Source organism: Felis catus, chromosome D3 (assembly GCF_018350175.1).
Source record: "Felis catus isolate Fca126 chromosome D3, F.catus_Fca126_mat1.0, whole genome shotgun sequence".
Taxonomy (NCBI): Eukaryota; Metazoa; Chordata; class Mammalia; order Carnivora; family Felidae; genus Felis; species Felis catus.
This window is the reverse complement of record NC_058379.1, coordinates 16,238,106-16,263,829: the sequence shown is the minus strand read 5'-3', so window position 1 is coordinate 16,263,829 and position 25,724 is coordinate 16,238,106. Positions and strand designations below refer to the sequence as shown.

At 40.0% G+C, this 25,724-nt stretch overlaps 1 protein-coding gene and 1 long non-coding RNA gene across 7 annotated transcripts in view; one reads left to right on the top strand and one right to left on the bottom strand.

The window, feature by feature from the left end:
- Nucleotides 1-20,097, bottom strand: part of BICDL1 (BICD family like cargo adaptor 1) — a 105,476-nt gene extending 85,379 nt beyond the window's left edge. For 2 of the 6 annotated variants that reach the window (XR_002737203.2, XR_006588408.1), the window contains exons 1-2: nt 19,610-20,097; nt 11,647-11,862 (exon numbers count right to left, since the gene is read on the bottom strand). Coding sequence is in view for 4 of the 6 variants with exons in the window: in XM_011287795.4 (XP_011286097.3) it covers nt 11,647-11,862; nt 19,610-20,038 (645 nt within the window). In the remaining 2 variants the exon portion in view is untranslated. The remainder of the gene's footprint in view (nt 1-11,646; nt 11,863-19,609) is intronic. The other 4 variants (XM_011287795.4, XM_023241477.2, XM_023241476.2 and 1 more) reach the window with 4 other exon arrangements.
- A 664-nt stretch (nt 20,098-20,761) lies between these two features.
- On the top strand, nt 20,762-23,734 carry LOC109493235. Its single transcript, XR_006587968.1, has 3 exons — nt 20,762-21,425; nt 21,925-22,021; nt 23,673-23,734. It is a non-coding gene; the product is annotated as an uncharacterized LOC109493235 (long non-coding RNA).
- The last annotated feature ends 1,990 nt before the right edge of the window (nt 23,735-25,724 follow it).

Sequence of the window (25,724 nt, the reverse complement as noted above, 5' to 3'; positions counted from 1 at the left end):
ATTAACAAAACATTGTTTTTTTTTTAAAAAAAGCAAAAATAGAAAAGTTATGTGTGACATATGGAAAAATACAAATACATTAACACCAAACTGTTATTAGTATTTCCTTTAACAGAGGATCATGGGGGATTTTCACTGTTTATATCAAACATTTCTATATTGTCTAAATTTTACTTTACAATGAAACGTGAGTTCTTTTTGCCATCGGGGAAAAAAAACACTCTATAAATTTTTTAATGAAAAACCTATGAGTGGAAACTTCAGGCAAAGGCAAACATAGAATCTTCAGTATCTTGTAAAAAATATTCAGTGAGGCTTAGTTCCTTAAGAAGCCACCCCTATCCTAGCTATAGAAACCAAGTTTCAGGAAAGAATACCTCACTGGATGCAAAGTTTTAATAGACATAGATTTCAAACTGCCTGGCTTCACTTAAACTACAAGTGAATCTTTGTTCCTTTATTTCAACCTCTTTATCACCAATCTTCAGACTATTCCTCCAGGCATCTCTTGGCCTAAACCCTTCCAGTTTAAAATGCAGGCTTTGATTTCTCCTGGCCTCAGACCTAGGCCTAACTTCCTGTTAAATTCTTTTTGTCCCCTGCCTTACCTGTGATTCTATAGTAACAACCCTTTTTCTCTTCACCCAGCTTTTGGAACAGCCCTTTTTATATACTGCCCCCAATATAGCTTCTCTTTTTGACACAAGTAGATAGTAATACCCAAAGCCATAGTGACTAGACACATGACTATAATTCTGGTTGTGAGGAAGAAGGGAGAGGCTTGTTAGAGATACTTATAGAGCTGCAATGAGGGGGGAAAGGACCAACAGGGAGGGCCGTGTCAAAATAAAAGTTAAGATATAGCACAATACTGAAACAAATAAGGGGAAAAATAATGACTTTTAAGGTGAATTCTCACGAGTTCAGCATCCAGGGCTGCACACAGAGCAACTATAGACCCTCATGGGACTCTGTTCAAAAGCAGTCACTATCAGCTTTCCAAAGGGGAACCTCTGACTCCTCCTCCACACTACAGACCATTTTGGGCTCTAAGAACAGATAAGATGACAAGATAGTTGGAGGCAGAGAGTTTTTTTGTCCAGAGTGTATGTACCCCGTGAGTCAGAGTGGGAGTCATAATGATACCCAACCCCAAATGACGGCCAATCCTCCCACGAGAAAAGTTTTTCGGTAAAAGTTGAAATGCTGATTTCCATCTCCATCAGGAAGGTCAGAGGACCACAGGGCCAGTCACTCAGAAACTGACCAACATACAGACCGCTGGAGAAGTCACAGCATAACACAAAAAGTACTTGCAGCTTTAGGTCAGTACCCCAAAACTCTGTCCATTCTGTAGTCACTCTCCTCAGTTCATGAAGATTGGGTTTTTATGCAATTCCAGAAGGAGAATCTATGAAGACAACACTAGATCTCTAGGCAACTGAGTCACCATTATCTGTAGCTTGCCTGTCATAGTGTTGACATCCATGGTCTCTTTGACCACTGGTTTCTAAACAGAACAGATACAGTCTAAGAATGTATTTGAAACAGTCAAGAGTGCCCTTCCACAGAGTGCATGAGGGGGCAGTATATTTTTCAGAAAGTTATAGTTCTAAATATTTCTTTATTAGGTACCTTAGCTTGTCATTTAACGACAAAAACACAACCACCTATCTTTTATTGAATGGCCACTCTGCTAGATACCTGCTTATCTGTGTGTGTGTGTGTGTGTGTGTGTGTGTGTGTGTGTGTGTGTACACACAGTCCCTGCTCCCAAAGCATTTACAATCTAACAGTACCCATCAAAGAACACTGTTCTTCCATCTCTTCTATGGCTGACTCTTCACCCCGCAGGTCTCACCTCAAATGTTATCTCCTTCCTACCTACTCTTTCTAAAGTTGCTCTCTTCTTTCTGGTCATTTACCATCACATCATCCTTCACAGTACCTACCACAACCTATAGTTATCTTGTGGATTTGTTTAGTTATTTATATACCTCTTCCTAGTAGCTTCACATATCATATGTCTTATGTTCCCCCACTGTATCCCCTTGTGCCTTGCTCAATAAATATTTACTGAATGCTGAAATTAAAGGAGGTCTTAAATAAATAAGTAAATAAATAAATAAATAACTCACTATTTTACTCAAAAGAAAAGAAAGCCAGTTAATCATTAAAGGAGAAGCAGCGGGGAAGGTGGATCTGGGACTTTTTCAAAGAATGCAATTAAACATTTGAAATCTCTTCCCACTGGTCATGGCAGCCCTTAGTCATATGGTCATAGGCATATGTACCTTTAGTGTGTAAATATGTTATTGAATGTATGGAACCTCCAAGGAAAGTGGAACCACTGTGAACACTTCCCACAGACAGCACTAACATCCAAGAGTTGGACCTTCTGGCAAAAAACAGCTCAAAATGGTTGTTATGGGTCAAAATCCCTATGTTGAAGTCCAAACTCCAGTACCTCAGAATGGACCTTTTTGGAGACAAAGTCTTTACAGTGGTAATCAAATTAAAAAGTGGTTATTATGCTGGGCCCCAATCCAATATGTTGTTCTTATAAGGAGAGGAAATTTGAAAACCGAGAGAATTACATATAGAGGAAAGAGACATAAGGAGAAGGCAGCCATCTACAAGCCAGGGAACAAGATCTGGAACAGACCCTTCCTTTCTAGCTCTAAAAAGGAATCGACCTGGGGTGCCTGGGTGGCTCAGTCAGTTGAGCGTCCGGCTTCAGCTCAGGTCATGATCTCATGGCTTGTGAGTTCGAGCCCCGCGTCGGGCTCTGTATGGACAGCTTAGAGCCTGGAGCCTGTTTCATATTCTGTGTCTCCCTCTCTCTCTGCTCCTCCCCTGCTCGTGCTCTGTCTCTCTCTCTCTCAAAAATAAATAAATAAACATTAATTTTTTTTTTTTTAATAAAAAGGAATCAACCCGTAAGACACCTTGATTTTGGACCTCCAGCCTCTAGAACCACAAGATAATACATTTCTGCTGTCTAAGCCATCCACTTTGTTATAGCAGCCCTAGCCACCTAATACAGTTTTCTAAAACCTTCTGAAATTTCTATTTTAAGTTATCTTGGCTCTTCATTCAAGAATAAATATTAGGATTTTTTTTCCATTACAAAAATACACATAGTATTAGAAATCCGTGGGGAAATAAACAGCACTGAGACAGAATCAGTATAGAAAACATAACTGGTTTCCTATATCACACTATAAAATAAGTTCTAGATAGATTAAAGATCTAAATGTAAAAAACAAGCTTAAGTTTTTGTAATTAGCATGGGAAAATATCTTTAGGACTTGGGAGAATAGGACAAATCAAAACACAAAAGAACAAATCATAAAAGAAATGATTAATAAATTTGACTTCAATGAAAGTACACACTTCTGTTTAGTAAAAGACTCCATAAACAAAGTGAAAATTTAACAGCATCAAGAACATGTTAAAATATGCTTACACACCAGTAAGAAAACAGTGAAAGATACAAACAGGCAATTCACAATAAACATAAAAACAAAAGATGCCCAACCTCACTAGCAATTCATGAAATCAAAATTAAAATAAAAATTTAAAATAAAACAATAAAAATACCACTTCAGATACATGAGACTAATTTTTTTTTTTTTTAAGTAGGCTCCATACCCAGCGTGGAGCCCAATGTGGGGCTTGAACCCACAACCCTAAGATCAAGACCCACACTGAGATCAAGAATCAGATGCCCAACTGACTGAGCCACTCAGGTGCCTGGAGACTGATTTTTAAAACCAACACCAAGTGTTGGTGAAGATGAGAACAATCACACGTACTGGCTCTCACACACATTGCACGCTAAGAATGTAAATTTGTACAACAGTTTTGGAGAGTAATTTGACAACATCTCATGGAGTTGAAGAGGTCTTTACTCTTTTTTTTTTTTTTTTTTTTTAAGAGGTCTTTACTCTTGGACCAAGCAATTCCACTCCTAGGTTTACCAGATTAACACAAATATATGTGCACAAGAATAGTCACTGCAGGAAAGTGTGCAGTAATGAAAAATTAGGAACTTAAAGGTTTATCAATAAAAGAATAAGTATATTGTACTATATTTGCTCAAATAATAAACAGTTGAAATAAATGAACTAGAACTATATTTATTAATATGTCAATCCCTTAAACATAACATTGAGCCAAAAGAATGAAGTATAGAATGATGTGAACATTATCTGTGAGAATGATGCTGCCGTTTATTAAGTGTTTGAAACATGGAAAAATGTTATTATACAATATTAATGGATAGTATATATATAATGGAATATATATGTTGACATACATGCACACACGTGTGTAGTATAAACACATGAATAGGTAGAAGAGTAACTGGAAAAGTGGAGAGGACTGACATGAAACCCTCAAATGTATCAATGTTTTATCTCTTTAAAAAATCTGAATATGACAAAATGTTAAGATTTTACAAAGTTGGATTTATATTACTCTCTGCAGTTTTCTGTGTGAAGTATGTCATGGTTTTATAAATGGAAAATGCAAATATCTACATAATTATCCAAAAATTGTAACCCAATACATAATAAACAGTCACTAAGACTGTATACATTCGGTCCTGAAGTCTGAAACCCTGACCCCTACTAGAGAAAATGGGATTAGGATTAAGCATATGGTTCTGCTGCTGGTAGGATGAGGAGTTAGGGAAGGAGGGGGAAAAAGGTGTGACTATTTCATGTACAAAACTGCAGGGAAAAAGTGTAAGAGCATTTCCCAGCCAGTTTCTACAAACTCTAGAGCTATGTATTTTGGGGAAGTAAACTTTAGAAGTCCCTAGGAAATTTTAACCTCCCACCCCCCTTTTTAAGGAGAAATCAATAATTTTTCCCATTCTTTGGTCAACAAGTGCTTATCTGACCTTAGTGTTTTACAAGGAAGTATGAGCAGTGCTTTATTAGTACAAACTGTGAAAATGCCTTCTTTTACTGAAATTTCTAACACTACTGAGATTCATTTTGAAAATATCTTATGTTGGGGCACCTGGGGGGCTCAATCAGTTAAATGTATGACTTCAGCTCAGGTCATGATCTCGAGGTTTACGAGTTGGAGCCCTGTGTTGGGCTCTGTGCTGACAGCTAGGAGTCTGGAACCTGCTTCGGATTCTGTGTCTCCCTCTGTCTCTACCCCACCTCCGCTCATGCTCTATCTCTCTCTCTCTCAAAAATAAGTAAAAACATTTAAAAAGTTTTAATAAAAAGAAGAAAATATGTCAACTTCTGAAGGCTGAAAAGGCTAAATGAGAAGCTTATTATTACTGACATTATTATTATTGTGAATAAGACTATTTCTACACTGTTCAAATCACTGTTTTGGCTTGCTGCTGTACATGCAAACTATAAGAAGTTTCTACAGCACCTAAAATATGGTATAAGCTGTAGCAGGTTAAATTAGTGAATGATCACTTCAGGACTCTAACACTAATTAGAATTCTATTATCTTCACTACTACTGTTGGGGAGAAAAATCATTTGGGGGTTCTGGAGGATTCTGCTGTAATGCCAGTGAAAAGTACTGTATTATGTATTTATCAGATTCTCAGGGCACCTGGATGGCTCAGTTGGTTAAGCATCTGACTCTTGCTTTTGGCTCAGGTCATGATTACACTGTTGGTGAGTTTGAGTCCCATGTCAGGCTCCATGCTGACAGCACAGAGCCTGCTTGGGATTCTTTCTGTCTCTCCCTCTCTCTGCCCCTTCCCTGCCTGCTCTCTCTCAAAATAAGTAAATAAACTTAAAAAAAAAAAAAAAAAACAGGATTCTCAAAAAGCCTCTAAGTTGTTTTGTTTTTTTAACATTTATTCATTTTTGAGAGACAGAGTGCAAGCAGGGGTGGGGCAGAGAGAGGGGGAGACCCAGAATCCGAAGCAGGTTCTAGGCTCTGAGCTGTCAGCACAGAGCCTGATGAAGGGCTCAAACTCACAAACCGTGAGATCACAACCTGATGTGAAGTTGGGACACTTAACCAACCGAGCCGCCAAGATGCCCCCCAAAACCTCTAAGTTTTATGTAGTATGGCCCATGTTTCACCTCTCCTTTTCCCGAAAGCAAGGCCCACTGTATTCTTTCCACTTTAAAAAAAAACAAAAACGTTTATTCATTTTTGAGGGGTGAGGAGTAGGGGGAGGGCGGGTGCGGGGACAGAGTATCCAAAGCGGGTTCTGTGCTGATGAGCAGAGAGAGCACAGAGCCAGGTGCAAGGCTCAAACTCACAAACTGCAAGATCATGACCTGAGCTGAAGTTGGATGCTCAACCAACTGAGACACCCAGGCATCCCTCCATTTTTTTTTTTTTTAAGTGGACTCCACACCTGCAGAGCTTGAACTCACGACCCTGAGATTAAGACCTGAGCTGAGATCAAGAGTTAGACACTTAACCAACTGAGCTACCCAGGCACCCCATCTTTCCACTTTTGAGGTAGGATGATAAATGTCTAACATATCCTATTAAACCCCACTGTCAATGCCATCATAGTGTTACTTTCCTTTTTTTTTTATTAACTTGTTTTCTTTTTATGTTTTTAAATTTACATCCAAATTAGTTAGCATATAGTGCCCAACAATGATTTCAGGAGTAGATTCCTTAGTGCCCCTTACCCATTTAGCCCATCCCCCCTCCCACAACCCCTCCAGTAACCCTCAGTTTATTTTCCATATTTATGAGTCTCTTCTGTTTTGTTCACTCCTTGTTTTTATATCCTTTTTGTTTCCCTTCCCTTATGTTCATCTGTTTTGTCTCTTAATGTCCTCATATGAGTGAAGTCATGTGATTTTTGTCTTTAATTTCATTTAGCATAATACCCTCTAGTTCCATCCATGTAGTTGCAAATGGCAAGATTTCATTCTTTTTGATTGCCAAGGCATACTCCATTGTTTATATATATACCACATCTTCTTTATCCATTCATCCATCGATGGACATTTGGGCTCTTTCCATACTTTGGCTATTGTTGATAGTGCTGCTATAAACATGGGGGTGCATGTGTCCCTTCGAAACAGCACACCTGTATCCATTAGATAAATACCTAGTAGTGCAATTGCTGGGTCATAGGGTAGTTCTATTTTTAGTTTTTTGAGGAACCTCCATACTGTTTTCCAGAGTGGCTGCACCAGCCTGCATTCCCACATGGTGTCACTTTCTAACTCAGAAAGTGAATTACACTTTCTCCAAATAGGTCAGCTTGAGTTTCACAAAAATGAGTCTCACAGAATTTTAGAAGCTAGAAGAGAATTTAGAGGGCATTTTGTCCAAATGAACAAATAAACTGGAATAAAGGTATCCCCAGGGTATCTGAAGCAGTATCTAGGGGATACAAGATGCCATAGAACAAATCTGACTCAATTCCTAGAAAGATCACTTTTACTCAAATATTTTTGAATAGAAATTTAACTGCAAGACACAACATTTTCAAACACTAATATATGCTGGGGACACTTCAGATTCTTCTTCTCTCAGGTTAGAGAATCAAAGTTTGACTAGATACAGAAACACCATCTACATGAAGAAGACATGATAATTATAAACCATGCTACCATTTATTGAGCACTCACAATATGCTAAACACCATGGTTAGAGATTACATATATAATCTCATTTGCTCCTCCTAACAGTATCAGGTAATAGTGATAATATAATTGTTTCCATTTTATAAAGAAGGAAACTAAGGTTTAAAAAAGTGAAAAAACTTTCGCATGTTTCCCCAACTCATAAATAGCAGAGTTGGTCTTTGGCCACAGGGCTGTCTGCCTCTAAAACCTGTGACCTTAATTACTGCCTTAGAAATCTGAAAGTAAAGCACAGGAACCCTAACAAGTCTTGAATTAGAAAAGGCTTAAACAAGTCATGTGCCTTTCTGTCCCTCAAGTTTTCCCAGCTATAAAATTAGAACAATACTTATTCCTTCCTTCATGATAATGAGGACCCAGAAGCTCATGGGATATATATGCTCATAGCATCCTATTATACAGCTGAAAAGAACCTTGGTCACATAAAAACTTGTACATGAATGTTTATGGTAAACTTATTCATAACAGCCAAAAAGTGGAAACAACCCAAATGTCCATCAACTAATGAACAAACAAAATGTTATATCCATACAATGGAATATTCTTCAGCCATAAAAATAAAGTATTATTGATATATGCTACAATGCAGATGAACCTTGAAACATCACTAAGGGAAAGATGTCAGTCACAAAGAATCATACATGTATGATTTCATTTATATGAAATGTCCAGAATAGGCAAATCCACAGAAACAGAAAGTAGGTTAATGGTTACCAGGGGTCAGGACATGGGATAGGGAGGGTTAGGAGGAATGGAAAGTGACTACTAATGGGTATAGAATTTCTTTTTGGGGTGGGGGGGTGAAATATTCTATAATTAGAGAGTGCTGACAAAGTTCCCTAGGTGGCTCAGTCGGTTAAGTGTCTGACTTTGGCTTAGGTCATGTTCTTGCAGTTCATGGGTTCAAGCCCCACACTGGGCTCTGTGCTGACAGCTCAGAGCCTGGAGCCTGCTTCTGTTTCTGTGTGTCTCCCTTTCTCTGCCCCTCCCTGCTCATGCTCTTTCTCTCAAAAATAAACATTAAAAAAAGAGAGATACTGTTCAGAGTTCCACAATCTTGTGAATATACTAAAACTCAGTGAATTTTTATACCTTTAAAAAGTAAATGTTATGGTATATGAATTAATCTCAATAGAGAGGTTATTAAAAAAAAAAGAAAGAAAAGGACACCTGGGCGGCTTAATTGGTTAAGCGTCCAACTCTCGATTTCAACTCAGGTCATGATTTCATAGCTTGTGAGTTCAAGCCCTGGGTCAGACTCTGTACTGACAGTTACAAAGCCTGCTTGCAATTCTCTCTCTCTCCCTCTCTCTCAGCCCCTCCCCTGTTCGAACTCTGTCAAAATAAATAAACAAAACTTAAAAAATAAATAAATAATTAAAAAAATATATATAACAACCTTGGAGTCTGTGGCAGCAAAAGAAATATACTTAAAAATATTTCAGAGGTGCCTGGCTGACTCAGTCAGAACATGCAGCTCCTGGTCTGGGGGTTGTGAGTTCGAGCCCCATGCTGAGTGTAGAAATTACTAAATAAATAAATAAATAAATAAACAAACTTAAAAAAATACTTCAGACAAAAGTATCACAGATGTATTGTACTAAGTTTTAAATATTATACATTTCATGCTTATAAAGACATGTTATAGACATCACAAGAAAAGCGAGGCCTTCTACTACCTCTGCTGGTTGTTATCTTGTCCCATGAGAATCTTAATTCACTTCAAAGCACTCAACTCCTTTGGTTCCTGAATACCCAGTTAATAAAATGATAATAAAATACAATCTAAAATGGGTGTTGATGGAAAACCCCAGGGGCTTGTCCTCCTTAAAAAGAGAAAGGGAAAAAAAGCCACACAACTCACCAAGGGCCTACATTCAAGGCCAGAGAGGATAACAAGAATCTAGATCTAGTGGAAATGTTATCCCCCTATATCCTTTTGGGAACAGCTTATCAGGATTTTCTACAGAGAAACTAGGCAAAGGAACCCCAACTATAAATATACTGCTTTATTAAAACAACCACTAACACTGAAATCCTTACCTTCATATACTGCAGCATAACATGGGCCCATTACCTCATTTTCATTTCAAAAGTACTTGCATAAGGTATAGATTTTTATCCCCATTTTAAAGATTAGAAAAGCGAGGCAAAAACAAGGTGAACCAGTCAATGAGAAGCAGGGTCAAGATTCAACATGCATCTAAATTCCAAGCTCACTGCTCTTTTGCTACATGGTGTTTAATATTTGCTTTCTTCCTTCATCTCTCTTGGCCACCTATCTTTCACCAGATCAGAAAGCAGAATTGAGTCGTTTCTGCTCATGTTATTTTATAACATGAACTTACTCCCAAGAGATAATTTCCCCTTTAATTGTTTTGGTTTGCTGTATTCCTTTCATAGGTTTCCGTAAGAAACACTTGCTCAGAATAAGTATTAATGTTTATTTATTTTATGTTTTGGTGGGGGGCAGGGAACAGAGAGAGAGAGGGAGAGAGAGAGAATACCAAGCAGGCTCGTCACTGTCAGCACAGAGCCTGATGCAGGGCTCGATTTCATGAAGTCACTCAAAATAAGTATTAAATAAATGTTGAATAAATAAATAAATCTGGCTAGGCCTGTCCAGTTAACTTAATCTTTCAGGAATAATGAACACTCAAAATCTTAAAAATCTTACAAGGATAGAGATTCCCTTCGCAGTTGTTGCAAAAGGTTTTAGAACAGAGTCAGAAATGCTGTTACTAAACTGGCCTTGAAGTGACTTCTTGAAGAACTGTCCAACTCTTTCTTTCCCGTCAATCAAATAGTGATTTAATCTCCTAGATGGGAAGGCAAGACCTTTAGTTCTGCCTATCATGTGGATTCTTACCTTTCACACATGTCAATATTTCCTGCAACTAGCTACTTTCCAAGTTATTAGGTATCTCTTTTTCCCCTTCTTTCTACCTTCCTGTCTCCCTCTCCTTCCTCCCTACTTCCATTCTCTCCTCTGCCTCTCCTTCTTGTATCTTTCCCTAGTTGTGGCATTTACCTCACATTTCCTAGTGAGGCATGAAGGTTTTGACCTGTCTCAGAGTATCCATGGGAACCAACTATGACAAACTAAATGACTTCATACGGTGTTACCCATCGAATTAGTAGAAATTTCCATGTACTGCTCTAGCTAAGCCTTTTCCAAAGATCAAAGCATGACCTACACAATGAGATCAGACTAGAAGTTCTTTCTTCTTCTGATAACTAAAGAGTTAATAGTTTTATTTTCAACACATAAGAAGGACTGAAGTACCATAGTAAATCCCACTCTTAATTTTTAAAAGTAGGTGGATTTTGAGACCAGGGCATTAATAATATTCCTGCATTTGTTAAAAAGGTATGTTCTGTATATAAATTAGATTTGGACCTATTCAGCTCTCAAACTCCCTCTTTGCAATGATTTCAGTCTTGACCCTGGTTAATTAATACTTCCATAACACCATTCTATAAAGGCACGAGAATTTTTTACTTACTAGGATATAAAAGAACAAATTTTAAATACAGATACACATATACTTCTCCTCTCATATTCAAATAATATGAAGAAATGTACATTCACGTTTCATCATTGAAAATCATTTGCTCTAATTTTCCCCAAGCTTTTCAGTTTAAAGATGGCACCATTTAATATCTGAACCAAATTCATTAACATAATTTCATCCATGACAGACTTTTTCTAAGTAAAGGAATCACAGCCTTTTAGAGCTATACCAAACGTCAGAAATCATTAGGCACAACTCTTTTCATTTTAAAAACGAAAAATGTCCCAAGTTAAGTGATTGTCAAAGTCTCTTAGCTGATTAATGAGAGGTAAGGGTTTTGGTTCCTGACTCCTAGTTCACACAGCTGACGTTCCCATAGGTGAAAATTATTCAACTTGTTGATATCAACACCAATGGCAACAAAAACTTACTCTTACCATATGTATGAACAACATCGTACAGCAGCTTTGGTTTCAACTTTCAGTATTTTATACCATAAATTCTTAACTTGTGGCTTACCCTGCTGAGTTGATCCAATAACCTCTGGTTCTGTTCTGATAATTCCTGGACAGCCCGTGTTTTTTCTCGATCTGCTTCCCGTAGATGAACCTGCTGCCTCTCCAACTCATCCTGAAGTTGTTTCACATCACTCTCCAGCTCTGACACGCGCCCTTCCCATTCCCCTTCTCGGTTCTCAAATCGTCTTCTTAGTTCGTGTTTCTCTTGTTCTAAGTGCTGGGTGAGAAGTGAAGAGGATTTAAAAACTGTTAAAAATGTACAGCCTTTGCTTTTTTTCTCTTTTCACACTCTCCTAACTTTTCTTCTTCCCAGTCAGCACAACAAAACACTCTGCCACATGGGAAAAGTTGTCTATTTCACAGCTACAAAAACACTCCCTTCTTACAGAGTAGGAAGGAGTTAGCATGCTGTTCTTATTAAAAACACTTAATATTACTGTGTTTATTCTTGTCGTTGGGCATGGGACTATGGATGGGACTATAGACTCAGGAATTCACTTGAAATTCAGCCCTAGTCATCTAATTAACTAGTAAACTATACATTTAAACAACTTAACACAAGTCCTTAAGAAGGCTTCTTTTGGAATCAGCTATCATGCCTGGCATAATACCAGACACTTAGAATCAAAGAATTTTCAGGGACGGAAAGAACTCTAGGGATCCTTCAGATTAACCATCTTTTCTTACAAATGAGGTAACCTACAATAAGAGGTCAAGTAACAAGCTCAAGGTCAAACTAGTAAATGGCAGAGCTGGGATTTGTGTTGAAGTCATCTGACTCTGTTTAGCACTCCAAATCACAATTCAATAAATAGTTGTTGTGATATATAGAATTATATTTGGATATCAAGCAAGTTCAGCTTCAGGTCTACTTTAAATCATGGCTTATCAGCTTTGCACATTTATTTCTGATCCACTCATTTATTCTTGAGGAGTACCTGTGATGGGTCAGCCACTATGCTGCAGACATAGTGCAAAGTAAAACAGACATGGTCCTTGCCTTTATGGAGCTTTCATTCTAGTGGGAGAGACTGATAAAAGTAGTAAGTTGTGGGGTGCCTGGGTGGCTCAGTCGGTTAAGCATCTGACTCTTGATTTCCACTCAGTTCATCATCTCATGGTTCATGAGTTTGAGCCCTAATCAGGCTCCACAGTCACAGCACAAAGCCTGCCTGGGATTCTCTTTCCCTCTCTCTCTCATGTGCTCTCTCTCTCTCTCTCTCTCCCAAAATAAATAAACTTAAAAAAAAAAAATTGTGTGTAACAAATGGTATGCAAAGTACAGATGGCTTGAAGCAGCAGCTCAATAAAAAAGGATTCTTTTGAAGGAAATAAGAATACCCTTTTTTTTTTTTTAAGTTTTATTTATTTAAGTAATCTCTATATCCCATGTAGGTCTTGAACTCACAACCCTGGATTGAGAGTCGCATGCCCTTCCACCTGAGCCAGCCAGGCACCCCTCTTTGTTTCTGTGAGATAAGACGCATGACTCTTAACAGAGGCAAGTATGTTCTACTTAAAAATCATATCATGTACGAAATAGCAAAGTCTACACCCCAAGGAGTACATTAAATAGAAGTTAAAGCAATGGTCAATTTGGGGGGGAGGGGACGGCTCTCAGAAAAGCTCTGATATAATTGTTGAAAATATACCCACCTGGACCTCAATCCCAAAGATTGTGATTAGTTAAGAATGGGATGAAGCCTAGGCATGCATCTGTCTACTCATCTCTCTATCTTGGCTCTACAGGAAATTCTGATGCACTGAAGGTTGATATCAAGCACTGAGAATGTTTCTACAAGCTACGATGAGCATATGAATCTTCTTCAGAGTACTTGGTCATCTCTTCTACACTCTTATTCTATCCAAGTTCTCACTTTGTGAATATTTTTTGGAGTAATTCTTTTGGAGAGTGTTAAGGGCCAGTGTATAGTTGCACAAGAAAATGAAAATCAGTCACATTACTTCACATTTAAGATGTGTCTAAAAAAGAGATTACCCCATTTCACCCTGACATCTTATTCCCTTTTTTGCTGACTTGTTAACACTTCTGAAAGTCAAATTTATCCCTAAAAGATGTAAATTTACCATGACACAGCAGTCAAAATAACGTGCCAAAAGATAAAATAAGCAATCCAAAATGAAAATTCTGATCACATTAGCAAAGGCAGTTTTTACTGAAATAAATGTATGGTCCTCCAGGTCGATCACTCTGGGAAACAACTCACTCGGATATAGTCACTCTAGTATATTTGTTGAAGAAGTCACATTATAGTTAGACTTCATAGAACCTCGGCTTGGAGCATGCAAGGAAAGGAAGAATAAGGGAGGGACTTCTACTCATCAGCCTGAGAACTTTCTGCTCTGTGCTTTCCTCATATTGCTAAACTCCAAAAATGAGAATGTTTTAGTCACTGTAGAGACTTCAAAAAGATGAAATGCAGAAACAAATGCTAATTGCCATCCTAAAATTGTGATACTTGGTTTTATTCAGTTTTTCCAAAATGAAAAAGATTGAGCAGAAGGCAACAGCAAGAACTCAGTAATCACAGTGTTACTGAGAGGCCAGATAAATTAGGCTTGTGTTCTAAAAGAACAGAGAGACTTAAAAATATTCAGCAAACAGCTGTTAGTGAACAGCCCAACTAAGCAACTAAAACAATCCAATCCACTTGGAGTTGGGGGAGGGGTTGCGACAGGTGGTGCTGATTAGTTTATTCTGTCCTTAATATTTTTCTGGTCATGTGACAAACTTCCTAATTCAGGTTTCCCAACACTGAAAAAAAGCAGTCAAGACTTTTCTATTAATGAACAGAAAGAATTTAGCCTTTTGTCTAATAAGAGAAAAGACAGGTTTCCTAGAATTGTATTTTCATTAAGTGTTAAATTAACCAGTAAACTCTAGGCAGCATATTAGGAAGTATGGAGGTCAGGGATTTTACGTTATGTTATATGCCATTTTAGATATTCTGTGTTATTCCTGTGTTAAAGTTAATATCTACACCTGAAACTAATAATGTCAATTATACCTCAATAAACAAAAGAAGAAAAGTGACCATCAAAACTGTTAAGGTCATCATAAACAAGTTAAGTCTAAAAAAGTGCCACAGCATGGGCACCTGGGTGGCGCAGTTAAGCATCCGACTCTTGATTTCAGCTCAGGTCATAATCTCATGGTTCGTGAGATCGAGCCTGCATCGGGCTCTGGGCTTGATAGTATGGAGCCTGAGTGGGATTCTTCTCTCCCTCTCTCTCTGCCTCTCCCTTGAGCTCGAGCACATGCTCTCTCACTCTCTCTCAAAATAAATAAATAAACAAACATAAAAAAAAGTACCACAGCAAAGAGGAGACTAAGAAGATAGGAAAACTGAATGTAATGTATCCAGGTTGCAATCTTGGAACAGAAAAACACAGTACATAAAGGCTAAGGAAATCTTAATAAACTAAGGAGTGTAGTTAACAGTGTATCAGTAATGGATTTTTAATCATGGCAAGTATACCATGATAATGTAAGATGTTAATAACAGAGGAAATTGAGTGCAGAACATATGCAAATGTTCTGTACCATCTTTCCATTTTTTCTGTAAATCTGAAACCATTTTAAAATTTTTTTTCTGTTTATTTTTGAGGGAGAGACAGACAGACAGACAGACAGAATGTGATTGGGGGAGAGGCAGACACAGAATGCGAAGCAGGCTCCAGGCTCTGAGCCATCAGCACAGAGGCTGACTTGGGGCTCGAACTCATGAACTGTGAGATCATTACCTGAGCTGAAGTCGGACGCTTGACCGACTGAGCCACCCAGGCGCCCCATCTGAAACCATTCTTAAAAAAAAAAAAAAAAAAAAAAAAAAAAGGTATTTAAAACTCTGAAAAAATAAAAAGTTAACATCATTAACCAATCTAAAATTGGTTGTTACTGAAAATGGATTTCCGCCAAGAGCTAAAAAAGCAACACCACTGTCATAAGTCCAGGATATGATTCTTGAAAAATACAAAGAAAAAGTACTATTTTTTTAAGTGGACCAAACACTGTATGCAAATAAGGAGCTCTAGATTTGCCTACCCCAAATCTATTTGTGACTCTCATTAGGTGATCACTTTCATTTTATTTGTTTTGCCCTTAAAAAAAAAAAAATTGTATTAGAATCCTAAGAATTGGCCTGCAGAAGGAAAAGGAAAATGTAGTTGAGGTAAAAGACTACCTCTGCATGCAGTGAGAGATAATCCACTCTCAGCTGGAATAGGAAAAAAAGGGGATCTTGCATGTTAAAAACAGTATTTTTAGAAACTAAATAAATAAAATACTGAAGAAAAAAGTATATAAATCTGAGTTACTGTCTTAGTTCACGTTCCAGAAAAAAAAACTAAGGACCTGGCTGGATATAAGATATAAAAGCAAAAGGGCTCACTGTAGGTGCAGAAAAAATAAATTTTAGAAAGTAACTTTATGGGCGCCTGGCTGGCTCAGTTAGTGGAGCATGTGACTCTTGGGCTCAGGGTTGTGAATCTGGGCCCCATGTTGGATGTACAGATTACTTTGAAAAATCTTGGGGCACCTGGGTGGCTCAGCCCGTTAAGTGTCTGACTCTTGGTTTCAGCTCAGGTCATGTCTCACAGTTTGTGAGTTCAAGCCCCGAATTGGGCTCTGTGCTGACGGTGCAGAGCCTGGTTGGGATTCTCTCTCTCCCTCTCCCCCACTCACGCTGTCTCTCTCTCAAAATAAATAAATTTTTAAAAAATATCTTTAAAAAATAAAATCTTAAAAAAATAACTTTAGAACTTTAAGTATATGAAAATATAATTCAGTGAATGAATAAAATACAATATAGTCAATTTAAGAGTGGAAAAAAATGACCACAATCTTCCAGTATTTTAAGTTAAATTGAATCTTCATTTTAACCCTAAGAGATATATAGCCAAAAAAATTCTATGTTAATCTTTAAGCCATTAAAGACTTTAAAGAGTGTGCCTTTAATAAGAGAGCAGTATGAGATCAAGTACTTTATATTTTAAATGACAAAACAAAATCTTAGGTTTGGCACACAGAACTGGAAAGGTATTCAATATTAACAAATAGGTAGAAAAAAATCTTAACAATGGCTTATTGGTCCTGAGGTTAGAAAAGTGCCAGTTTTGAATAAGGGAACAGAGGGGATTAAAACAAGACCAGTCTCACAATTTAACAGTGAAACCAACATTCTCTCAGAGTCCCCTCAAGTGTTAATCTTTCAAACCAACCTGTGAGAAAATGTGTTTGCTCCACTGACAGTTTGTGGAAAATTACAAATGCTTTTAAAAGGCTAGTTTTCTACCCTTAAGTATTTAATTTAATTGAAAATATAGCATGGCAGTGTTAAACTTTATAAAGTATTTTGTCCCTAAGCAGACATTCTAAAATCTAGGCTGCTTAAAGAATATAGAGGTGGGGCACCAGGATGGCTCAGTCATTGAGCATCTGACTTCTGATCTTGGCTCAGGTCATGATCTCATGGTTCGTGAGTTTGAGCCCCACGATGGGCTCTGTGCTGAGAGCTCAGAGCCTGCTTGAGATTCTCTCTCACCCTCTCTCTCTGCCTCTCCTCCATTTGTGCTCTTTCTCTCTCTCTCAAAATAAACTTAAAAAAAATATTTTAAAAAATTTATGCTGAAAGGAAAATTCACTTGCAGGTATCAAATGAATCGCCCTCTATTAGGTGTGTCTCTCTCATATTAGTTAAGAATTAAAAGAATTAACAAGGAACTAATGACAATATCTTTATGGGATCTTTTTAAATGTGCTTTTTAAAAAAAAAACTAAAAATTGTTCATGATAATCTTCCTTGAAATATACCTTGAAAAAAATAGTATAACTGAACCCTCTAATACTCATGTTCAGTAACAATCAATATATTTGGCTTTTTATTTTTATTTATTTTTTTAACATTTATTTATTTTTGAGACAGAGAGAAACAGAGCATGAGCAGGAAAGGGGCAGAGAGAGAGAGAGGGAGACACAGAATCCGAAGCAGGCTCCAGCTCTGAGCTGTCAGCACAGAGCCTGATGCGGGGCTCGAACTCACAGACCGCAAGATCACGACCTGAGCCACCCAGGAGCCCCTATATTTGGCTTTTTAAACAAAATTTTAAAATGTAAGTATATAGAACATAAAATTTACCACCTCAACCATTTTTAAGTGTACAGCTTAGTGTTAAGTACATTCACACTGTTGTGCAACCAGCCCCCAGAAATTAAAATATACACTAGAGTTCAATATGGTGACCTGTAGAGGAATGATGATTTTAAAAACTAATTTAAGAGCTTTAAAATATTTTATTACCATCTGTTTGGTCAATAGCAAAAAGTCAAAGGTAATTTATTCTTTCACAATAGAACCCTTCTTGTTATAGAATTTTTAAATCTTTTTCCTTTGTGAAGAAATGTATAAGGGCTCCACATGGAACCCAGGGTGTGTGTAACTGCACACTCAGGATTACTCAGAAATCCATCACTAATCAAACTGACAACAATGTTTCTTCAATAAGTCCCTCACTGAAGGAATTTCAAATCACAAGAATAAATCTCTGCAGTAGTACTTCTATATAGAGTCATGTAACTAAATCCCATTTAAAAAAAAAAAACCCTTTTATTTCTAGACCTCTACTTCCAGTGAAAACTAAACACTTCAATTCACTGGGTGCTTTTTGGCAGTCTACCTATAGGTTTCACAAACCACTTTTCAGAGAGGTATCTCAGGAGTTCATCGACTGGCAGACCCAGTTAACAGGCCAACTGAACTCAACTGGTTTCCTTTTTTCTCCCTGATTTACTTTTGATACATCCCTAGACTACAAACACACACTTAAATCTTATTATAGAAAAGTTTCTGGACTTATATTCTGACTGTTCAACCAGCAGCAGTGATATGGAAGCAGACTAGGGTCAATTTTAGACCTTATTCAGGACTGTACTATTCCCTTGTAACTAAGAATAAAAAGAACTGGTTGCAACCAAACTGGGTAACAACAGTAAATGCACAGGCAGAAAAAAAATAAGCTAGTCTCCAATGCCACAGATGCCCCACCCCCTTTTTTAAAAAAAAGCTCTCCAATTTTTACAAAGGCTGGCATTCCATACCACTTTAAAGGCCCTTTCCTAGTAAAGGGCAAGAAAACAAACAGGCATAGCTCCAAAAGACTCTGATACAGAAAACTGGCAGAAATCTTACACACTTTAAGAAGTATTTATAATAAAGTAACATGGTTCTGATGGGTTGCATTTGGCCACCGAATCGCATGAATGAGGCCCAGAAGACCAAAAAAAAAAAAAAAAAAAAAAAAAAAGCGTACTGTTTAAATACAAAATACACATAAATGCCGAGGTCCAAATTAAATCCACTACCAACAGTCACATGCCGAGCCCAGGCTTGCCTGATTTCTGCAATGGAACCACATTTCCTAATCCCTGAGTATTTGAAGGCTATATAAAGCTCCTTGAGGGGCACTTGTTTCCCACAACTCTGAGCTGCCGGGAAGTTAAGACAAGGGCATCTGGAGGCCTTAACGCCAAAACTGGAAGGCTTTAAGGCTAACACCCTGATTAGAGATTAACTACTCTGAAAACCTGGAGCATATTTTAAATGCTTCCCGACTTTCTCATTTCTCTGTGTGCAGACATCACCTCAGCGCTGTATAAATTAGTCATACTGTAAGCTCTATTTTAGACGCTGTGTACAGTACATATATAGAATGGCCCACAGCGGGGCTGGGGCGGTGCGTGGACCCATTTGCTGAAGTCAGGTGGATTCAATGTTGCCCTGGTCTGATAATTCGAAACCCTCCACCCGACCCCTCCCTCCAGGTGGTTTTCTGTTAAGGCAGGGTGAGTAAGGAAGGAGTAGGGTGGGTGGCTCCCGAAGCTGAAGCTGCCCAAGGCCGAAAGGGCTCTCCCTGCTTCCCACCCATCCCACGAGGGACGTCCTCACCTCCAGCTTGTCTGTCAGCTCCTTGTGCATCTGCTCGTACTGCCGGCTCATGTCCTGGTTCCTCTCGAGCAGCGCCTTGCCCAGCCGGGCCGCCAACACCAGATCCTTCTCTTTCTGCCGGATCACCGACAGCAGTTCGGGATCCTGGGCGGGCGGCGGCTGCAGTCCGGACCCCTCGGCCGGAGGCCCGGCCTCGGCCTGAGAATGCTCCCCGGGGTCGGACGGCCGTTCCCCGGCCGCCAGCAGCGCCAGCTCCTCCTCTAACGCCAGTTCCAGCTCCCCGGAGCCCCCGGAGAAGGAGATGAGGGCGGCGGCGGCTGGACTCCCGACTGCGTCCGCGGCCGCTGCGGGCAGCTCCATGCAGCAGGCGCTGTCCGGCTCCGCGGGTGCTGAAGCGCGGCCGGCCAAGCCCAGGCAGAAGGCGGACATGGCCCGCGCGCGCGGAGCCCGCAGCGGTGCGGCCCGGCCGGCGCGCGCCAGGCTGCAGGGGGGAGGGGCCCCGCCGCGCCGCCCAGCGCCCCGCGCCTCGCCCCGCGCCGCGGCACGCGCCCCTCGGGTCCCCGCGAGCCCTGGGCGCGGCGCGCGCCGGCCCGCCCCTCCCCCGCGCCGGCGGCACGCGCCCCCCCCCCGCCGCCGCCCCCGGGGCTCAGCTGCTCGGCTCGCGCTAGGGAGGAGGAGGGGGTGGGAAAGGGAAAGGCTGAGGAAGGGAAGACCGGGGGGCGGCGAAGCGAGAGGGGAGGTTGCGAGGAACGCCGCCGCCGAGTTTTCAGCCGCCCTGTTGCTGCTGCTGCTGCTGCTGCCGCTGCCGCCGCCGGCCGGGCAGCGCCTCACCGGGCGGGCTGCGCTCCGCTGTCGCTGCGACGCTCGCTGCTGCTGCTGCCGGCGGCCGCTCTCTGCAGCCGCGCTCCATGTCCCTCGGCTCGGCGGCAGCCCCAGCAGCAGCGGCGGCGGCGGCGGCTGCTGCAGGCGCCGAGGCGGCGGCTCCACATCGCGCGCGGCGCAGCCGGGCGAACTCCTTCCTGCCTCCCTCGGCTCCTCCCGCTCACCGGGCCGGCCGCACCCCGCCCCGGGCTTCCGGCCGCGCCCCCTCTCCCCGCCCCTTGCCGGCGCCTGACGCGCGCGGGCACCTGTTCGCCGCGCCCGCGCGGGATTCGCCGGCTCGCGGGTCTCCTCAGCGGCGCCCAGGTGGCGCCGGCGACCTTAACCCCTGCGCTGCCTCAAGCCCGGGGGCGGCTGCGCGCGCCGCCTGGGGAGGCGGCTGGCGCATCCCTAATGGTTCGGGCGGCTCCCCGGCGCGGCCACGCCCCCGGCCTCGCGCCCGCATCGGATGTGGCCCCGCCCACAGCACGCTCACCTCGGGTGTGGCCTCGCGCTCACCTCGGAGCACAGCCCCGCCCCTGGCCTCGTTCTCACCTCGGTGCGAGGCCCCGCCTCCGGGCTCGCGCCACTCTTGGGCTGGAGCGTTTCTCAGAGTCTGGTGGGGATCAGTTTTGTCGAACCTCAGGTGGTCTTCAAGAGGACTGGGGATGTTCTTCCAAGGCCGAGTCCCGACAGAGACTCGTGGTCACGGAATTTAGGTCTGGGCCCTCACCAAAGCTAAGCAGTCAGGAGAGGGAGCCCTAGCGAGCAGGAGGGGGAGGAATGACTTCAGAAATCCGGCATTTTAATGATGATGACTCAGGGATATGAAGGACCAGAGGCCTCCGAGATCAACAACCCCGAAAGAAAGAGTTATGTTGAGAAATAACGGGAAAAAAAAACTGCTCACAGATGGGAATATGAAGCAAAGAATCGCCGTGATAATGACTTTTATTAGGTACTTAGTATGTTCCGCGTCTTGTGCTAAATGCTTTGTATGCATTATCTTAGATTAGTCCTAACAAGAACCTTATAAAGTGCTGTCACTCTTTCCATTTTAAGGGGAGGAAATTGAGACCTCGAGAGGTGTTCTCTGCCTAGATCATTACAATAGATCACATCCTGGCAGGCTGACTCCAGGGTTCACGTAGATCATTATTCTTTACTTTCCTCACGCAGGAGCAGTCTCGAGGAAGATAAATAGTAGTTTTTGACCAAGATGGCCTGGGTGGATATAGAAAATGGTAACAGGAAGCTTCCTGCAATGATCAAAACAATAATTGAAGAGCCTACTGGGAGACTCCAAGCAGTTCTTGCTTTGACCTCACTGGTGATGCTCTTGTCTATTTTCAGAAAAAACCCCATCTGAAGCTAGACTAGGTCCCTATTTATTTCCTTTACTCTTGAATAACAACCCTCTTTCGAGTTAGATCATACCTTGATTCTTTTCATCACAGTGAGACGGAAATTTCAGGACACCAAGAGGCTGAAATGGGTCAAATGGATTCTCCTGGTTTTTATTCTTTATTAACTTCAGAGCTCATCAATATTCAGGTATATACATGACTTTCTACTCTCAGACTGAACCTCAAGTCTGGCTTTGTTTGCTTGATGATTGAAAAGGAGGCAGACAACTGAGGGATTCCCACATTGATCTTAGAGCTAAATTTAGGAAGTTGATCATGGTACCAGTCCAGCAGCAGTGGACTCTTCTAATACTTTTTTTTTGTTGTTTATTTATTTATTTTGAGAGAAAGGCAGAGGGAGAATCCCAAGCAGGCTCCCCCACTGCCAGTGTAGACCCGATGCATGTCATCGACCCCACCAACCATGACATCATGACTTGAACTGAAATCAAGAGTCGGATGCTCAGCCCACTGAGCCGCCCAGGCATCCCAGTTGTAACACTTTTTATTATGCCCTCTTGAGCAGAAATTGTGGGCCCCTGGTGAGACCCAACTGCAACTCTTTTATCTTTTTTATTACAAAAGGACAAGTTTCTCCCTAATTTATTTATAGAGACACACATATCAAGAGCAAACAGGATTCCTAATCAAAAGGAGTTTCAGAGGGGGGAAAATCTTTTGAATGCTTTTAATGAAGCATATAACTTTAATATCTACATTGTTGATAATAGCATGTAGGCATATAGGTGTACAAAAAAAGGGAGGTGAGGTCAACTCTTTATTTTTCCTTGATGCAGAGTTGGCAGCCTATCTTTCCTGAAAGGTCTCTGACTTGCCTTTCTTGAACTCAATGGCCCTACTCTATTAGACTTACCTGTTACTGTGAGGACAAATTATAACTAACTCTAGCTCCTGAAGATTCTCCTAAACAATGTTCTAAATGAACTAGAAGGTGATGATTTTCTATTGTAGTTTTGTCCTAAGCACTGTCTTTCAATAAACAGTCAAAGGAGACCAGCTCAAGTTTGGAGAACTATTTAGAATAGTGGTTCCTACAGTTTTTGGTCTCACGACCTCTTTACACTCTTAAAAATTATTGAAGATCTCAAAAAGCTTTATATAGGTTTTGATATATATTTACTTACATAGTAAAAATTAAAATGAGAAAATTTAAAAATATTAATTCATTAAAAAATACTTAGGTGTTTGGGTGGCTTAGTTGGTTGAGCATCCGACTCTTGATTTTGACTCAGATCATGATCCTAGGTCTGTGGGATTGAGCCCTGTGTAGAGCTCTATGTGGAGCAGGAAGTCTGCTTAAGATTCTCTCTCTCTCCCTCTGCCCTTCTCTCCTGCTCATGTTCTCTCTCTCTCTCTCTAAAATAAAAGTTTTTCAAAAATTTAAAAATACGTAGAATAAATTTGTTACATGTTAATATAATGTATTTTATGAAAAATAGATATATATTCCCAAATTTAAAAAATGAGAAGAATGGCATTATTTCTCTTTTTTACTAATATCTTTAATGTTTGACTTAATAATAGAAAGCTGGATTTTTATGTCTGCTTCTCCTTTCAATGTAGTGACATTTTGTTTAGATTGAAATATGTGAAAAAAATCTGGTTCCACAAAGATATAGTTGGGAAAAGAAGGAATACTTTAATAGCTCTTATAGATCACTGGGATATTTTTCTTTAATATTACACCAAAACTCGACAAGTGATAGCTTATTTTTTTAATGTATGTCAATAATTTTCTTTTTCTTTATTTTTTAATGTTTATTATTTATTTTTGAAAGAGAGAGAGAGAGTACAAGCCAGGGAGGGACAGAGAGAGAAGGAGACACAGAATCTGTCTGTCAGAACAGAGCCTGATGCTGGAGCTGTGAGATCATGACCTGAGCCGAAGTCAGAGGTTTAACTGACTGAGCCACCCAGGCGCCCCAACAAGTAATAGCTTCTTAAAGGTTAGTTGCAATGTGGAATCTAAAACCATATCAAGGAAATGCATTGATCTATCTTTCATTTTGAATGTATCTTATACCCATGTATGATTGATTCTATAATAGCATATATTGGTCATTTGGAAAATATCAGTTCACTGAGTTACACAGATCTTCCAAATATTGTAATATGTCATTATACTATATTTTAAAAATCACAGTCATTAATATAATCACTGATCTCATCAGAAAAGTCTTTAAGCATCAACAAACTATCAAGCTCACAGAGGTGGATATGAGGTTTTCAAAATTCTAATTTCCACTTAAAAGTTCCAATCTCATCATTGCTAACAGTATTATCAATTATTTTCCTCAAAGTAACAGACTTGCTTCATGAATTTTTGAGAAAACATTTGCCAGATACGCACACCTAAATACCACAATTTGTCAGTCATCCATTTAAGTGAAAACGTGTTTCACGACAAATATGGCTAGTTCAGCTCATAACTCAACTGGTAGTACAAGTGCTTTATCTCAAGACAACCATTGTACTTAGGTATGCAGCAGAGTGCTTTATGGGTACTTCCCATTTCATGACATGGAATATTTTAAAAAATGTGTACATGCTTACTTTGGTAGCACATATACTAAAAAGAGTTTATACTCAAGGGTCAGGATTTAATAAAAGTACTGCTTCATCAGAACATTCCTAAGTGAAACTAGGTGTGTGTTTTTTTGTTTGTTTGTGTTTTTGTTTTCCTGTGAGCACATGGTAGTGAAGAATAACAGTAAACCTTTTTTTTTTTTTTTTAACTAGGCTTCATGCCCAAGGTAGGGCTTGAACTCATGACCCTGAGATCAAGAGTCGCATGCTCTACCAACTGAGCCAGCCAGGCACCCTGATAACAGTAAACTTTGGTACCACTGTGTTGATTCATGCTAAGGTATCAATAGTGTTCCCCACCAATGCTTTTGCACCAGCAGTGCAAATGTCATAGTGAGAAACAAAAATAGTTATTAGACAATTAGTATTATTAAGAAATTAATTTTGCTATTATCAACAAAGTTAGACATACTATCATTGCAATTATTATGAAAACAGGAAATTTTGAAATCATAAAAATATGAAAATTTATTACACAGATTCCCTGAAAGGGTCTTTGGGACTTTCTGGAGTTAGTGAATCACACTCTGAGAGCTGTTGATTTAGAGCTATTCAAAATCCCTTAGGTCAGCCTTGACCTAGAAGAATGAACAAGCACCTGCCTACATGGAAATTAGTGCCAGGAATCAAAACTCCTCAAAGCAAAGTTATGAAAACTCTCAGGCTTCTAAGAAGCTTATTATTTAGTTTATTCTGCTTCATACTAGAATAGTATCCCAAATATATTTAGCATTACATTCCTTACATCCTTTATATGACATCTGATTTAATCCTCACACTAACTTCATAATGCTAGTATTTAACACCAATAAATACTACTACATGATACTGTAATGCTAGTGGTTTAGACCTGTCTGACCCTAAAGTGCTTCCCCTTAGTTACTATGCCTCACTTTACATTTTTTATCATTTATATATTCCCTTAAATATATTTGCATCAGCGTTGCTTTTGGTACCTCAATATTCTGGTTGAACTTGGGTACGACCCATCTTAACTTCCCATAAATGGATTTCTGCATAAGAGCCATTACATGCAGGGCTCTTGCGCTGCCCTAAGGCAACTAAGGGCAAACCATGAAACTGTCTTTCTTTAGAGATCCTGATATTTACAAATATGCCAACACTCACCAAATTTCCCCCAAGTTGTTTATTTTTATTAATATCTTGATCCAGCAAAAACTAGAAAGTGTAAAAGACAAAACATTTTCCAGAAAATTTGTTTTTGAAAAGTCAAGTGTTGAAGA